Source organism: Salmo salar, chromosome 06 (genome assembly GCF_965601325.2).
Source record: "Salmo salar chromosome 06, fSalSal1, whole genome shotgun sequence".
Classification (NCBI taxonomy): domain Eukaryota; kingdom Metazoa; phylum Chordata; class Actinopteri; order Salmoniformes; family Salmonidae; genus Salmo; species Salmo salar.
The window spans coordinates 92,893,815-92,912,444 of record NC_138296.1 but is presented as its reverse complement, the minus strand read 5'-3'; the positions used below and the strand labels follow the sequence as shown (position 1 = coordinate 92,912,444).

Genomic DNA, 18,630 nt, shown 5'->3' with positions numbered 1-18,630 from the left:
CCAGTCTACCCCTACCTGTATATTATAATATACCAGTCTACCCCTACCTGTATATTATATTATACCTGTCTACCCCTACCTGTATATTATATTATACCAGTCTACCTACCTGCATATTACATTATACCAGTCCCTCCCTACCTGTATATTATAATATACCAGTCTATCCCTACCTGTATATCATAATATACCTGTCTACCCCTACCTGTATATTATAATATACCTGTCTCCCCCTACCTGTATATTATAATATACCAGTCTTACCCTACCTGTATATTATAATATACCAGTCTACCCCTACCTGTATATTATAACATACCTGTCTATCCCTACCTGTATATTATAATATACCTGTCTCCCCCTACCTGTATATTATAACATACCAGTCTACCCCTACCTGTATATTATAATATACCTGTCTACCCCTACCTGTATATTATAATATACCTGTCTACCCCTACCTGTATATTATAATATACCAGTCTACCCCTACCTGTATATTATAATATACCTGTCTAACCCTACCTGTATATTATAATATACCTGTCTCTCCCCCTACCTGTATATTATAACATACCAGTCTACCCCTACCTGTATATCATAATATACCTGTCTACCCCTACCTGTATATTATAATATACCAGTCTACCCCTACCTGTATATTATAATATACCAGTCTTACCCTACCTGTATATTATAATATACCAGTCTCCCCCTACCAGTATATTATAACATACCAGTCTACCCCTACCTGTATATTATAATATACCAGTCTCCCCCTACCTGTATATTATAATATACCTGTCTCTCCCCCTACCTGTATATTATAACATACCAGTCTACCCCTACCTGTATATTATAATATACCAGTCTCCCCCTACCTGTATATTATAATATACCAGTCTTACCCTACCTGTATATTATAATATACCAGTCTAACCCTACCTGTATATTATATTATACCAGTCTCCCCCTACCTGTATATTATAATATACCAGTCTACCCCTACCTGTATATTATATTATACCGGTCTATCCCTACCTGTATATTATAATATACCAGTCTACCCCTACCTGTATATTATATTATACCAGTCTCCCCCTACCTGTATATTATAATATACCAGTCTACCCCTACCTGTATATTATATTATACCTGTCTACCCCTACCTGTATATTATATTATACCAGTCTACCTACCTGCATATTACATTATACCAGTCCATCCCTACCTGTATATTATAATATACCAGTCTACCCCTACCTGTATATTATATTATACCGGTCTATCCCTACCTGTATATTATATTATACCAGTCTATCCCTACCTGTGTATTATACCAGTCTACCCCTACCTATATATTATAATATACCTGTTCACCCTACCTGTATATTATAATATACCTGTCTAACCCTACCTGTATATTATATAATACCTGTCTACCCCTACCTGTATATTATAATATACCTGTCTCCCCCTACCTGTATATTATAATATACCAGTCTACCCCTACCTGTATATTATAATATACCAGTCTAACCCTACCTGTATATTATAATATACCTGTCTCCCCCTACCTGTATATTATAATATACCAGTCTTACCCTACCTGTATATTATACCGGTCCCCCCCTACCTGTATATTATAATATACCTGTCTACCCCTACCTGTATATTATAATATACCTGTCTACCCCTACCTGTATATTATAATATACCTGTCTACCCCACCTGTATATTATAATATACCTGTCTACCCCTACCTGTATATTATAATATACCAGTCTAACCCTACCTGTATATTATAATATACCAGTCTACCCCTACCTGTATATTATAATATACCAGTCTACCCCTACCTGTATATTATAAAATACCAGTCTACCCCTACCTGTATATTATACCAGTCTACCCCTACCTGTATATTATACCAGTCTACCCCTACCTGTATATTATACCAGTCTACCCCTACCTGTATATTATATTATACCAGTCTACCCCTACCTGTATATTATACCAGTCTACCCCTACCTGTATATTATAATATACCTGTCTATCCCTACCTGTATATTATAATATACCAGTCTACCCCTACCTGTATATTATATTATATATTATACCTGTCTACCCCTACCTGTATATTATAATATACCTGTCTATCCCTACCTGTATATTATAATATACCAGTCTACCCCTACCTGTATATTATATTATACCTGTATATTATATTATACCTGTCTACCCTTACCTGTATATTATATTATACCGGTCTACTCCTACCTGTATATTATAATATACCAGTCTACCCCTACCAGTATATTATAATATACCAGTCTACCCCTACCTGTATATTATAATATACCTGTCTTCCCCTACCTGTATATTATAATATACCAGTCTCCCCTACCTGTATATTATAATATACCAGTCTACCCCTACCTGTATATTATAATAATCCAAGTCTACCCCTACCTGTATATTATAATATACCTGTCTAACCCTACCTGTATATTATACCTGTCTAACCCTACCTGTATATTATATAATACCTGTCTACCCCTACCTGTATATTATAATATACCTGTCTTCCCCTACCTGTATATTATAATATACCAGTCTACCCCTACCTGTATATTATAATATACCAGTCTAACCCTACCTGTATATTATAATATACCTGTCCTCCCCTACCTGTATATTATAATATACCTGTCCTCCCCTACCTGTATATTATAATATACCAGTCTACCCCTACCTGTATATTATATTATACCAGTCTCCCCCTACCTGTATATTATAATATACCAGTCTACCCCTACCTGTATATTATATTATACCTGTCTACCCCTACCTGTATATTATATTATACCAGTCTACCTACCTGCATATTACATTATACCAGTCCCTCCCTACCTGTATATTATAATATACCAGTCTACCCCTACCTGTATTTTATATTATACCGGTCTATCCCTACCTGTATATTATAATATACCAGTCTACCCCTACCTGTATATTATATTATACCAGTCTCTCCCTACCTGTATATTATAATATACCAGTCTACCCCTACCTGTATATTATATTATACCTGTCTACCCCTACCTGTATATTATATTATACCAGTCTACCTACCTGCATATTACATTATACCAGTCCCTCCCTACCTGTATATTATAATATACCAGTCTACCCCTACCTGTATATTATATTATACCGGTCTATCCCTACCTGTATATTATAATATACCAGTCTACCCCTACCTGTATATTATATTATACCAGTCTCCCCCTACCTGTATATTATAATATACCAGTCTACCCCTACCTGTATATTATATTATACCAGTCTACCTACCTGTATATTATATTATACCTGTCTACCCCTACCTGTATATTATATTATACCAGTCTACCCTACCTGTATATTATATTATACCAGTCTACCCCTACCTGTATATTATATTATACCAGTCTACCCCTACCTGTATATTATATTATACCAGTCTACCCCTACCTGTATATTATACCAGTCTACCCCTACCTGTATATTATATTATACCAGTCTACCCCTACCTGTATATTATATTATACCAGTCTACCCCTACCTGTATATTATATTATACCAGTCTACCTACCTGTATATTATATTATACCAGTCTACCTACCTGTGTTTCCCACCACCAGCAGATTGGAGCCCTGGCTGATCTTGATACTCAGCTCTTCAACCAGCAGCTGCTCAGAGAAGGGACTCTTGTAGGACACACAGTCCAGGATGAAGGCTGTGTCTGCTGGACCACTGTGGACCTTGTCACTGGATGGAGAGGGGAGGGGAGGTGAAGAGGAGGAAGCAGTTAGCCTAGTGGTTAGCAGGTAGCCTAGTGGTTAGAAGGTAGCCTAGCAGGTAGCCTAGTGGTTAGCAGGTAGCCTAGTGGTTAGCAGGTAGCCTAGCAGGTAGCCTAGTGGTTAGCAGGTAGCCTAGTGGTTAGCAGGTAGCCTAGCAGGTAGCCTGGTGGTTAGCAGGTAGCCTAGTGGTTAAGAGCATTGTGCCAGTAACCAAAAGGTCGATGTGCCCTTGAGCAAGGCACTTAACCTTAATTTCTCCTGTACGTCATTCTGGATAATGTCATTCTGCAAAATGACTAAAATGTAAAAATGCCAAACATAGGAGAGGAGAGAAAATCCTTAATTATGTTCCTTTCTGCGTTCTCCGCTTTGTGATTGCACTCGTAATCCGACCTTCAAAACTCATTCCTGTGCTCTGTTTGAGTACTCTGGAGATGGAAGCCAGCTTAACGGAACATACTGCAGCCTGTTTGAGTACTCTGGAGATGGAAGCCAGCTTAACGGAACATACTGCAGCCTGTTTGAGTACTCTGGAGATGGAAGCCAGCTTAACGGAACATACTGCAGTCTGTTTGAGTACTCTGGAGATGGAAGCCTGCTTAACGGAACATACTGCAGTCTGTTTGAGTACTCTGGAGATGGAAGCCTGCTTAACGGAACATACTGCAGCCTGTTTGAGTACTCTGGAGATGGAAGCCTGCTTAACGGAACATACTGCAGTCTGTTTGAGTACTCTGGAGATGGAAGCCTGCTTAACGGAACATACTGCAGCCTGTTTGAGTACTCTGGAGATGGAAGCCAGCTTAACGGAACATACTGCAGTTGTTTTACCTGTCAAAGTCGTAGGAATCTCCTGATGCAGGGTCGTAGTCACAATGTGTCCTCGAGATATCATCCATTACTTCCCTCAGCTCTCCTATCCTGCCCACAACACACACAGCATGACAATAAGCTTCTGGGTGTTACTACACACACACACACACACACATACACATGGTTGATCAGTATGCGTAATGTTACCTGTGGGTGTATCCAGCCACGTCTGACAGAGTGGTGGACAGGTCTATTAGCTGACTAAAGCAGCTTATCAAGTAGATACATACAAAGGCATTCTGAGAGAGAGAGAGAGAGAGAGAGAGAGAGAGAGACAGGGACAGAGGGACAGAGAGGAAGAGACAGGGACAGAGGGACAGAGAGGGACAGAGAGAGAGAGAGAGGGACAGAGAGGGAGAGACAGGGACAGAGGGACAGAGACACAGAGAGGGACAGAGAGAGAGAGGGACAGAGAGATAGAGGGACAGAGAGAGAGGGACAGAGAGAGAGAGGGACAGAGAGAGAGAGGGACAGAGAGAAAGACATTTGTGACTGTGTGTGGTCAAGCACTGCAAGACAGAATAAGAGGAAGTATTGACAACAGGACTATAAAGGTCCCCTAGTTCAGGAGCTCCATTCTCTTCCTCTCCAAGACAGGACATTACATACAGTGACTTAGCGATAACCTTTTTAACGTATAGCAGATGGTATATACTGCCACCCAGAGGATAGAGGCGGTAATGACAGTAATGAGGGCATGGAAGACAACAAGTAAACTGTGGAGAGAGAGGGGGAAATACAGTGGCCTACCTTACTGATGAGGACAATGCCCCCTAGACTACTGTACCTTACTGATGAGGACACTGTCCCTTGGACTACTGTACCTTACTGTTGAGGACACTGTCCCCTGGACTACTGTACCTTACTGATGAGGACACTGTCCCCTGGACTACTGTCCCTTACTGATGAGGACAATGCCCCCTAGACTACTGTACCTTACTGATGAGGACACTGTCCCCTGGACTACTGTACCTTACTGATGAGGACACTGTCCCCTGGACTACTGTACCTTACTGATGAGGACACTGTCCCATGGATCACTGTACCTTACTGTTGAGGACACTGAGCTCCCCTGGACTACTGTACCTTACTGATGAGGACACTGTCCCCTGGACTACTGAACCTTACTGATGAGGACACTATCCCCTGGACTACTGAACCTTACTGATGAGGACACTGTCCCCTGGACTACTGTCCCTTACTGATGAGGACAATGCCCCCTAGACTACTGTACCTTACTGATGAGGACACTGTCCCCTAGACTACTGTACCTTACTGATGAGGACACTGTCCCCTGGACTACTGTACCTTACTGATGAGGACACTGTCCCATGGATCACTGTACCTTACTGATGAGGACACTGAGCTCGCCTGGACTACTGTACCTTACTGATGAGGACACTGAGCTCCCCTGGACTACTGTACCTTACTGATGAGGACACTGAGCTCCCCTGGACTACTGTACCTTACTGATGAGGACACTGAGCTCCCCTGGACTACTGTATCTTACTGATGAGGACACTGTCCCATGGATCACTGTACCTTACTGATGAGGACACTGTCACATGGATCACTGTACCTTACTGATGAGGACACTGAGCTCCCATGGACCACTGTACCTTACTGATGAGGACACTGTCCCATGGACCACTGTACCTTACTGATGAGGGCACTGTCCCCTGGACTACTGTACCTTACTGATGAGGGCACTGTCCCCTGGACTACTGTCCATTACTGATGAGGGCACTGTCCCCTGGACTACTGTACCTTACTGATGAGGGCACTGTCCCCTGGACTACTGTACCTTACTGATGAGGACACTGTCCCCTGGACTACTGTACCTTACTGATGAGGACACGGTCCCATGGATCACTGTACCTTACTGATGAGGACACTGTCCCCTGGACTACTGTACCTTACTGATGAGGGCACTGTCCCCTGGACTACTGTACCTTACTGATGAGGACACTGTCCCCTGGACTACTGTACCTTACTGATGAGGACACTGTCCCCTGGACTACTGTCCCTTACTGATGAGGACACTGTCCCCTGGACTACTGTACCTTACTGATGAGGACACTGTCCCCTGGACTACTGTACCTTACTGATGAGGACACTGTCCCCTGGACTACTGTCCCTTACTGATGAGGACACTGTCCCCTGGACTACTGTACCTTACTGATGAGGGCACTGTCCCCTGGACTACTGTACCTTACTGATGAGGACACTGTACCTTACTGATGAGGGCACTGTCCCCTGGACTACTGTCCCTTACTGATGAGGACACTGTCCCCTGGACTACTGTACCTTACTGATGAGGACACTGTCCCCTGGACTACTGTACCTTACTGATGAGGACACTGTCCCCTGGACTACTGTCCCTTACTGATGAGGACACTGAGCTCCCCTGGACTACTGTACCTTACTGATGAGGACACTGAGCTCCCCTGGACTACTGTACCTTACTGATGAGGACACTGAGCTCCCCTGGATCACTGTACCTTACTGATGAGGACACTGAGCTCCCCTGGACTACTGTACCTTACTGATGAGGACACTGTCCCCTGGACTACTGTACCTTACTGATGAGGACACTGTCCCCTGGACTACTGTCCCTTACTGATGAGGACACTGTCCCCTGGACTACTGTACCTTACTGATGAGGACACTGTCCCCTGGACTACTGTACCTTACTGATGAGGACACTGTCCCCTGGACTACTGTCCCTTACTGATGAGGACACTGTCCCCTGGACTACTGTACCTTACTGATGAGGACACTGTCCCCTGGACTACTGTACCTTACTGATGAGGACACTGTCCCCTGGACTACTGTCCCTTACTGATGAGGACACTGTCCCCTGGACTACTGTACCTTACTGATGAGGGCACTGAGCTCCCCTGGACTGAGGTTGTTATAAACACCAGAAAAGATGGGGATGGAGATAATGATGTAGCTGAGGATACCACCCAGGTAGTCAAAGGTGTTCACTCCAACTGAGAGAGGAGAGGACAGAGGAGGAGGAGGGCGGGAGAGGAAGAGAGGAGGAGAGAATAGGGTGGGTGGAGGAGGAGAAAAGAGAGGAGAGGAGGGTTGTTTAGATCCTACCATTTGCATTAGGATAATTCTAGAGGTCTCAATTTCAGATGAACGGAGAATTATTTTTTTTAAACACAATCAATCAGACGTACGTGTGTGTGTGTGTGTGTGTGTGTGTCCTTACTGTACAGCCAGAGTTCCTTGTTCATCAGATTCTTCTGGCAGCGCAGCAGCGTCTGCAGTCTCCTGTCCGTTCTCATGTGTTCCACCTTACCAGCTCTGTATTCAGGTTAAACAGCACAGACCAATAAGTCTTAATGCATAGACACAAGACGGACAAATCATATCACAGTCCAACCCATGTGGCTGACTTGTGTTTGACTGACCTGTAGAAAGAAGCAGACTCTGCGTTGGACCGGATCTGCATGTGCTTGAACCTGGAAGTAAAAACCCAAAGTCACTTGATTGGTCACTTCACTTAAAAATATCACGTGAAAGAAAGTACAGCCTATCATGTCCCATATCCCATTTATCTATAATATTACAAGGTAACACAATTGGCAGTATGTTTGCCAATTACATACAAACTAAGGGTGTATTTATTATTCCTGTACCTGAAGTCTCCCTCCAGTTTCTCCTGTTCAAACAGAGTTGAAACAATTGGCCCCATGAGGATTTTATTGGTGATAGTCCCGACTATGAAGTAGCCAAAGATACTAACAGGACCGATCCAGCCAGTGCTACAAGGATAAGGGGGAAGAGATGGAGAGGGGGGGATAAGAGATGGAGAGGGGGGATAAGAGATGGAGAGGGGGGGATAAGAGATGGAGAGGGGGGATAAGAGATGGAGAGGGGGGGGTAAGGGGGAGGAGATGGAGAGGGGGGGATAAGAGATGGAGAGGGGGGGATAAGGGGGAGGAGATGGAGAGGGGGGATAAGAGATGGAGAGGGGGGGATAAGAGATGGAGAGGGGGGGATAAGAGATGGAGAGGGGGGGATAAGGGGGAAGAGATGGAGAGGGGGATAAGGGGGAAGAGATGGAGAGGGGGGGATAAGAGATGGAGAGGGGGGGATAAGAGATGGAGAGGGGGGGATAAGAGATGGAGAGGGGGGGATAAGAGATGGAGAGGGGGGGATAAGAGATGGAGAGGGGGGGGATAAGAGATGGAGAGGGGGGGATAAGAGATGGAGAGGGGGGGATAAGAGATGGAGAGGGGGGGATAAGGGGGAAGAGATGGAGAGGGGGGGATAAGGGGGAAGAGATGGAGAGGGGGGGATAAGGGGGAAGAGATGGAGAGGGGGGGATAAGGGGGAAGAGATGGAGAGGGGGGGATAAGGGGGAAGAGATGGAGAGGGGGGGATAAGGGGGAAGAGATGGAGAGGGGGGGATAAGGGGGAAGAGATGGAGAGGGGGGGATAAGAGATGGAGAGGGGGGGATAAGAGATGGAGAGGGGGGGATAAGAGATGGAGAGGGGGGGATAAGAGATGGAGAGGGGGGATAAGAGATGGAGAGGGGGGATAAGAGATGGAGAGGGGGGGATAAGGGGGAAGAGATGGAGTGGGGGAGGAGATGGAGAGGGGGGGATAAGGGGGAAGAGATGGAGAGGGGGGGATAAGGGGGAGGAGATGGAGAGGGGGGGATAAGGGGGAAGAGATGGAGAGGGGGAAGAGATGGAGAGGGGGGGATAAGGGGGGAGAGATGGAGAGGGGGGATAAGGGGGAAGAGATGGAGAGGGGGGGGATAAGAGATGGAGAGGGGGGATAAGAGATGGAGAGGGGGGGATAAGGGGGAAGAGATGGAGAGGGGGGATAAGAGATGGAGAGGGGGGGATAAGAGATGGAGAGGGGGGGATAAGGGGGAAGAGATGGAGAGGGGGGGATAAGAGATGGAGAGGGGGGGATAAGAGATGGAGAGGGGGGGATAAGGGGGAAGAGATGGAGAGGGGGGATAAGGGGGAAGAGATGGAGAGGGGGGATAAGAGATGGAGAGGGGGGGGATAAGAGATGGAGAGGGGGGGATAAGGGGGAGGGGACATGAGTGATGGATAGAAAAATGTAAACATCAATTTTTTGTCAGCTGGTAGTACTATGGTAGTACTATTCCATGCTAACCACATACCAAACCAATTAACACATCAATGGTAATACTATTCCATGTCATGTCTATGCAAATGTATTCAATCAGACGTTACCAATTCAAATCAAACTGAGGCGCTTATACTCACCTATGAGGTACTATCTGCCTTATAGGGTGTATAACCCATTCAGACCTGTACTAACATTGGTAGGTGTAGTAAACCAGGGTACTAACCTGTAGTAACATTGGTAGGTGTAGTAGACCAGGGTACTAACCTGTACTAACATTGGTAGGCGTAGTAAACCAGGGTACTAACCTGTAGAAACATTGGTAGGTGTAGTAAACCAGGGTACTAACCTGTAGTAACATTGGTAGGTGTAGTAGACCAGGGTACTAACCTGTAGAAACATTGGTAGGTGTAGTAAACCAGGGTACTAACCTGTAGAAACATTGGTAGGTGTAGTAAACCAGGGTACTAACCTGTAGAAACATTGGTAGGTGTAGTAGACCAGGGTACTAACCTGTAGAAACATTGGTAGGTGTAGTAAACCAGGGTACTAACCTGTAGAAACATTGGTAGGTGTAGTAAACCAGGGTACTAACCTGTAGAAACATTGGTAGGTGTAGTAGACCAGGGTACTAACCTGTAGAAACATTGGTAGGCGTAGTAAACCAGGGTACTAACCTGTAGAAACATTGGTAGGTGTACTAAACCAGGGTACTAACCTGTACTAACATTGGTAGGTGTAGTAAACCAGGGTACTAACCTGTAGTAACATTGGTAGGTGTAGTAAACCAGGGTACTAACCTGTAGAAACATTGGTAGGTGTAGTAAACCAGGGTACTAACCTGTAGAAACATTGGTAGGTGTAGTAGACCAGGGTACTAACCTGTAGTAACATTGGTAGGTGTAGTAAACCAGGGTACTAACCTGTAGTAACATTGGTAGGTGTAGTAGACCAGGGTACTAACCTGTAGTAACATTGGTAGGTGTAGTAAACCAGGGTACTAACCTGTAGAAACATTGGTAGGTGTAGTAAACCAGGGTACTAACCTGTAGTAACATTGGTAGGTGTAGTAGACCAGGGTACTAACCTGTAGAAACATTGGTAGGTGTAGTAGACCAGGGTACTAACCTGTACTAACATTGGTAGGTGTAGTAAACCAGGGTACTAACCTGTACTAACATTGGTAGGTGTAGTAAACCAGGGTACTAACCTGTAGTAACATTGGTAGGTGTAGTAGACCAGGGTACTAACCTGTAGTAACATTGGTAGGTGTAGTAGACCAGGGTACTAACCTGTAGTAACATTGGTAGGTGTAGTAGACCAGGGTACTAACCTGTAGAAACATTGGTAGGTGTAGTAAACCAGGGTACTAACCTGTACTAACATTGGTAGGTGTAGTAAACCAGGGTACTAACCTGTAGAAACATTGGTAGGTGTAGTAAACCAGGGTACTAACCTGTAGTAACATTGGTAGGTGTAGTAGACCAGGGTACTAACCTGTAGTAACATTGGTAGGTGTAGTAGACCAGGGTACTAACCTGTAGTAACATTGGTAGGTGTAGTAGACCAGGGTACTAACCTGTAGAAACATTGGTAGGTGTAGTAGACCAGGGTACTAACCTGTACTAACATTGGTAGGTGTAGTAAACCAGGGTACTAACCTGTAGTAACATTGGTAGGTGTAGTAAACCAGGGTACTAACCTGTAGTAACATTGGTAGGTGTAGTAGACCAGGGTACTAACCTGTAGTAACATTGGTAGGTGTAGTAAACCAGGGTACTAACCTGTACTAACATTGGTAGGTGTAGTAAACCAGGGTACTAACCTGTAGTAACATTGGTAGGTGTAGTAGACCAGGGTACTAACCTGTAGTAACATTGGTAGGTGTAGTAGACCAGGGTACTAACCTGTAGTAACATTGGTAGGTGTAGTAAACCAGGGTACTAACCTGTAGTAACATTGGTAGGTGTAGTAAACCAGGGTACTAACCTGTAGTAACATTGGTAGGTGTAGTAGACCAGGGTACTAACCTGTAGTAACATTGGTAGGTGTAGTAAACCAGGGTACTAACCTGTAGTAACATTGGTAGGTGTAGTAGACCAGGGTACTAACCTGTAGAAACATTGGTAGGTGTAGTAGACCAGGGTACTAACCTGTAGTAACATTGGTAGGTGTAGTAGACCAGGGTACTAACCTGTAGTAACATTGGTAGGTGTAGTAGACCAGGGTACTAACCTGTAGTAACATTGGTAGGTGTAGTAAACCAGGGTACTAACCTGTAGTAACATTGGTAGGTGTAGTAGACCAGGGTACTAACCTGTAGTAACATTGGTAGGTGTAGTAAACCAGGGTACTAACCTGTAGTAACATTGGTAGGTGTAGTAGACCAGGGTACTAACCTGTAGAAACATTGGTAGGTGTAGTAGACCAGGGTACTAACCTGTAGTAACATTGGTAGGTGTAGTAAACCAGGGTACTAACCTGTAGTAACATTGGTAGGTGTAGTAGACCAGGGTACTAACCTGTAGTAACATTGGTAGGTGTAGTAGACCAGGGTACTAACCTGTAGTAACATTGGTAGGTGTAGTAAACCAGGGTACTAACCTGTAGTAACATTGGTAGGTGTAGTAGACCAGGGTACTAACCTGTAGTAACATTGGTAGGTGTAGTAAACCAGGGTACTAACCTGTAGTAACATTGGTAGGTGTAGTAGACCAGGGTACTAACCTGTAGAAACATTGGTAGGTGTAGTAGACCAGGGTACTAACCTGTAGTAACATTGGTAGGTGTAGTAGACCAGGGTACTAACCTGTAGTAACATTGGTAGGTGTAGTAGACCAGGGTACTAACCTGTAGTAACATTGGTAGGTGTAGTAAACCAGGGTACTAACCTGTAGTAACATTGGTAGGTGTAGTAGACCAGGGTACTAACCTGTAGTAACATTGGTAGGTGTAGTAAACCAGGGTACTAACCTGTAGTAACATTGGTAGGTGTAGTAGACCAGGGTACTAACCTGTAGAAACATTGGTAGGTGTAGTAGACCAGGGTACTAACCTGTACTAACATTGGTAGGTGTAGTAGACCAGGGTACTAACCTGTAGTAACATTGGTAGGTGTAGTAGACCAGGGTACTAACCTGTAGTAACATTGGTAGGTGTAGTAGACCAGGGTACTAACCTGTAGTAACATTGGTAGGTGTAGTAGACCAGGGTACTAACCTGTAGAAACATTGGTAGGTGTAGTAAACCAGGGTACTAACCTGTAGAAACATTGGTAGGTGTAGTAAACCAGGGTACTAACCTGTAGTAACATTGGTAGGTGTAGTAGACCAGGGTACTAACCTGTAGTAACATTGGTAGGTGTAGTAGACCAGGGTACTAACCTGTAGAAACATTGGTAGGTGTAGTAGACCAGGGTACTAACCTGTAGTAACATTGGTAGGTGTAGTAGACCAGGGTACTAACCTGTAGTAACATTGGTAGGTGTAGTAGACCAGGGTACTAACCTGTAGTAACATTGGTAGGTGTAGTAGACCAGGGTACTAACCTGTAGTAACATTGGTAGGTGTAGTAGACCAGGGTACTAACCTGTAGTAACATTGGTAGGTGTAGTAGACCAGGGTACTAACCTGTAGAAACATTGGTAGGTGTAGTAAACCAGGGTACTAACCTGTAGAAACATTGGTAGGTGTAGTAAACCAGGGTACTAACCTGTAGTAACATTGGTAGGTGTAGTAGACCAGGGTACTAACCTGTAGTAACATTGGTAGGTGTAGTAGACCAGGGTACTAACCTGTAGTAACATTGGTAGGTGTAGTAGACCAGGGTACTAACCTGTAGTAACATTGGTAGGTGTAGTAGACCAGGGTACTAACCTGTAGTAACATTGGTAGGTGTAGTAGACCAGGGTACTAACCTGTAGAAACATTGGTAGGTGTAGTAAACCAGGGTACTAACCTGTAGAAACATTGGTAGGTGTAGTAAACCAGGGTACTAACCTGTAGTAACATTGGTAGGTGTAGTAAACCAGGGTACTAACCTGTAGTAACATTGGTAGGTGTAGTAGACCAGGGTACTAACCTGTAGTAACATTGGTAGGTGTAGTAGACCAGGGTACTAACCTGTAGTAACATTGGTAGGTGTAGTAGACCAGGGTGAATGGAGAGATGATCAGTCTGCTGGCCATGGTGCTCATCTGTTTACATAACCTCTCTGTGTCCTGACTGATCCGTTGGTCTCTGGAAAAACACACACAACAAATCTGTAAATTGTCAAATGAGTGAGAGAGGAGAGGTTGAGACTATGTCAGTGTGTGTGTGTGTGTGTGTGTGTGTGTGTGTGTGTGTGTGTGTGTGTGTGTGTGTGTGTGTGTGTGTGTACGCGTACGGGTTATCAATGTCCTCTCTGAGCACGTTGAGTGTGTAGTAAACATTCCCCTGGAAGTAAGCTCTGTGGAGACTCTCTGTTAAAGACTTCCTCCAACTGACAGACATCAGACTGCAGATATACTGGTCCACACTCTTCAACTAGGGGAGAGAGAGAGAGAGAAAAATAGATTTAGCCTCTACTCAAATTGGTTGGGTGAATTTCAAGACAATAAATCAAATCTTCACATTAAAAAAAAATTGCTGATTTTGTAACTTATGAAATTCAGTCCGGCTGAGTTAACACAATTTCTCCCTTGATACCCATTTCCTGAAAGACAACGACACCTAGATTACTCAATGACGAGTGCACTTTCAGGGCAGGTCCTATAACACACGGTGAGTGGTTGGAATGACCTGACCTCATAAAAACAGCAGTCAGTGAAGTGTATTTGCTGACATTGTAGTCAGTCCCTTTCAGCATGGACCCCAGCTAACAATTCTAAGGGGATAGAACATTTTTGTAATGTTCTCCTGATGTGTGAGTGTCCAGTTTTCCGTTAGTTAGGGGAAAATTATGTATGTTAGTGAAAATCTCCGGAGAACCTACTGAGCATGTTTTGGCGTAAGAGTTAGGAGAACAATTGCCTCAATGTCAAACAAAACATACCTATAACGTGGTTACCATGTTATCATAATATTCCATATTAAATATTCTGGACACGTTTCATGGGATGTTACAAGAACATTCATGTGTCCAGTTTTCTGAGGATTAGGCGAAGATTCCAGCAGTCACACCAAACATACACAGAAAATAGTTGCCATGTTCTCAGAATATAATACATTCATGTTCTAGACACGTGTCATTGAAACATTGCAAGAACACTCCTGTGTCCAAGGACGTTTAAAAACATAAGACGTTCTGTCATGGTCCCCTGGAGGTTTTTGACTTGTTCCGGTGACATCCCTAAAGACATTTTTAGGACGTCGCCTGATGGTCCCCATGAGACATTTTCCCTCAGATTTTTAAACATTTTTATTACACATCACCCCTTGTTACTGTTGCCAAGCCCATTTAGGCCCTGATTGGTGAACCACTGATCCATTCACAGCTCTTTGTCTGTTCTGTTAGACATTAAGGGAATGGTCTCTTGGAAACAGTCCGTGCACATCACTGCAACATTCCTATGAAAACGTTAGGCAACATTCTCTAAAGTTGTGGGAACGTTTGTTGTTAGCTGGGGGTAAAACGTGAAGGGTATGGAGTGAGTATAAAAAGTTATCAAATTAAAAATGTTTTCAAGTTGACTACAGTGGTGAAGTTGGTAACTGGTCAATGTGCTTGAGAACTAGTGAACTACTCACTGTGGAGTTGAGCAGTATAAGCAGGAAGGCCAACCCTGCGAGGTTCTTGAACGCACCATAGTCCTTGTCAGACAGGACCTCATAGAACTGACTGGGGATGACTCCCACTTGGTAAATGATCAGCTGTTCTGAGGAGAGGGAAGGCGAGTCGGCAAACTGTTAGTGATGCGTCTCAAATGGCAACCTATTCCCTTAATAGTGCACTACTTTTGATGAGAGCCAATGGGGACCGTAGGTGACCTGGTCAAAAGTAGTGCACTATATAAAGGGAATTTGGGACGCACACTTAGACGTGTGGCTTGTAAAACAAAAGAAACAAATGCAGCTCATCTCTTGAAGAGATAAGGCTTTAGTTAGGCCCGTAACTTTACACAACAACAAAAAATCACAGGTTTTCCAGAAATATTTGATACCTTCTGATTCTAGGAATATTCCAACTAGTATATTATTTTTTTACTGGGAAATTTTATTTGAAAGTTATGAAGATTTTGCAACCCTAGTTGCAGCCTTGCATTGTGCCTGTGTGATTGATTCATAGATCTAAAAAAAAATTCACATTGTGAACAATACAATAGTCATCAATAGTCTTACAAACATAACCCCTTCCTCTATCTGATAACAAGAGCACTGAAGCTCCTGAGGGTTTGACAGCCGTCAGTCAATACAGAGAAGTTGCCCTAAATACCTGACTGAGATGTCTTTCAGTTCACCCCAACACATCTTCATTTATCTAGTAGGCAGATAACTACAGGAATGTGCCCTATCGTTACTTCTCTTGCCAACTCCACATTTATTGATCTCTCCACCATTTGTTTGATCACTGATCACTTTATTGGAGTATTCCGTTTACCTCAACCCCCATATGAATAGGCACAGTCTTATTTTATAAGTTATGACGGCGCCTATCTTTCCCATTTATTTGTGAACATAAAATGACACGATCACTTAAAAGCTGACCGTTCCTGTGAGTGTGACTCCCACCAGCGTCCCACCTAGCCCATAGAGGTTAAAAGCTGACCGTACCTGTGAGTGTGACTCCCACCAGCGTCCCACCTAGCCCATAGAGGTTAAAAGCTGACCGTACCTGTGAGTGTGACTCCCACCAGCGTCCCACCTAGCCCATAGAGGTTAAAAGCTGACCGTACCTGTGAGTGTGACTCCCACCAGCGTCCCCAACATCAGCACGTTCTGACTGGACCATGATGGGAAGAGAACCCTCTGGATGCTGCAGAACCTCTGGACAAACCTCCAGTCTAGTTTGGGCTTTCTGGGTCACACACACACACACACACACACACACACACACACACACACACACACACACACACACACACACACACTTTGTGGGTCCTGTCATAGTAGATGGTCAAACCAACTAGAGCTGGGAGATGGTCAGAGCTGGTTTTAGCTGGTCCAACCAGCTACTAGCACCATACCAGCTAACTTACCCATCTCAAAACACCTTGAGCTGGTCAAACTGGGTTTTCCAAGCAGCTAACAGTAGGCTATTGCTTTAGCTAGCTGAACATCTCTGCTCATGACAAGGCATGACCACAGCTCCAGCCGTAATAGATTAGTTATGTACATGCTAGTGAAATATATCAATATTCAATTGTCAATGTCGATGCAGTGAAATAGTCCATATAAGCAAAAGAGAAAAACATCAAGCCAACACACACCCACACACCAGCGGATGCATTAGGACCAATGAATCACCTGTCATGAAGCTGAGCTAATGATTAAAAACACTTACCTTTTCGTGCCTTTGACACCCGCCCTTGCCAGTGGTGGCATCTGTACAGTTTTAGCCAAAGAAAGTCACAGTAGGCTATTTTCTGACTTGTATAAACTGACTGGAGATATCAGTGGAGTGATTTCACAACTTGTCCCTGGTATGTGATTGTCACAGCAAGACCACGACAAAGGTACACAGGAAGCAAGCTGGTAAAAATGTCAGTGTAAAGTTGGTTTCTAACTGACCCAAGATCAACCACAGCCTGTCGTTTCCGATGGAAGCTAACTAATCAGGGTGGGCAGAGCCAAGTACCGGGATAGCGAGATCCTATTGGTGCGTTCTAGCTGCTATTAGCATATTCCGTTAGGGAACGCCTACTATGTGAAATGCACGTGCGCAATAACGGAATTCGCCCTTTCATACCTTGTAAACGACGCCATTTTTTTTTTTTTTTTTACTTTGGCAAAGGGTAATGTCTACAAACCTTAGTCCACTCTGTTCGTAAAATATTCTAGTTTTTTAACAGAATACTGTGCTGAGATCAAGTGTTTCATCGATGAGAAAATTAGCAGAATATCGGATAAAATCCATCTTCTCCCACTAACGGCTACTGGACTTCCTCACGTTTCCTGATTTGTCACGAGTGGAAATGCCAACCGGATGCTTCAGATTTATACATCCGGTGAAACATCTGACTCATTGTTCTATACGGGACTTTACTTTACGATCGTCAAAAACAAAAATAACCATTCTTGTTTGTCTTGGTTGTCACCCGATGTGTTAGTTCACTAGCTACAGTAGCTAGACTTGTGGGAAAATATCTTCTTCGGAGCGTGGAAGTTTCGCTTTGGGGAAAACAGTAGAAGAAGAATGCATGAGGTTCCACTGTTGTAAAATGCACGCTGCCATCTAGTGGACAACTTGAATCAACACAATTTGTTCTTTGGTGACTGTGGTAATGTGTATAATACCGTATATTTTAATCATATATTTGAAGAGATTCATCTTATTTATTTTTTTTAACAACTTTAATAATATTTTTTTAAGAAGAAAAAACAAAAAGAGACATGTATTGTCCTATACATATAGGCCTACCACTGTTGTAATTCCAGAAGCATTGATTTATTCACAATATTCTTATGGCTATTATGGCTTATCTCTCTAGTCTCCTTCACTTCCTAGTCTCCTTTCCTTCATGACTTCTAGGTGCTTGGGTAGCGCTGCATGGCATATAATATATTAGAATACTGGACTCCTTCCTCTTAAATAGTTGCCTTCCCAGTCCTAGTCTTCTTCTTCCTTTGTAGTCTCCTTCCCTTTATG

At 43.8% G+C, this 18,630-nt stretch overlaps 1 protein-coding gene across 3 annotated transcripts in view; it reads right to left on the bottom strand.

The window, feature by feature from the left end:
* The window catches only part of abcd4 (ATP binding cassette subfamily D member 4), a 35,613-nt gene extending 16,983 nt beyond the window's left edge, over positions 1 to 18,630 (bottom strand). The window contains exons 1-12 of one of the 3 annotated variants that reach the window (XM_082977071.1): positions 17,326 to 18,630; positions 16,718 to 16,839; positions 15,573 to 15,700; positions 14,230 to 14,369; positions 13,965 to 14,081; positions 8,372 to 8,497; positions 8,144 to 8,194; positions 7,942 to 8,036; positions 7,593 to 7,714; positions 4,866 to 4,957; positions 4,677 to 4,766; positions 3,668 to 3,813 (exon numbers count right to left, since the gene is read on the bottom strand). In XM_082977071.1, coding sequence (XP_082833197.1) covers positions 3,668 to 3,813; positions 4,677 to 4,766; positions 4,866 to 4,957; positions 7,593 to 7,714; positions 7,942 to 8,036; positions 8,144 to 8,194; positions 8,372 to 8,497; positions 13,965 to 14,081; positions 14,230 to 14,369; positions 15,573 to 15,700; positions 16,718 to 16,839; positions 17,326 to 17,366 — 1,270 coding nt within the window. In that variant the 5' untranslated portion in view covers positions 17,367 to 18,630. Of the gene's footprint in view, positions 1 to 3,667; positions 3,814 to 4,676; positions 4,767 to 4,865; positions 4,958 to 7,592; positions 7,715 to 7,941; positions 8,037 to 8,143; positions 8,195 to 8,371; positions 8,498 to 10,069; positions 10,138 to 13,964; positions 14,082 to 14,229; positions 14,370 to 15,572; positions 15,701 to 16,595; positions 16,638 to 16,717; positions 16,840 to 17,325 lie in introns of those variants that run through there. The other 2 variants (XM_045721153.2, XM_082977072.1) reach the window with 2 other exon arrangements.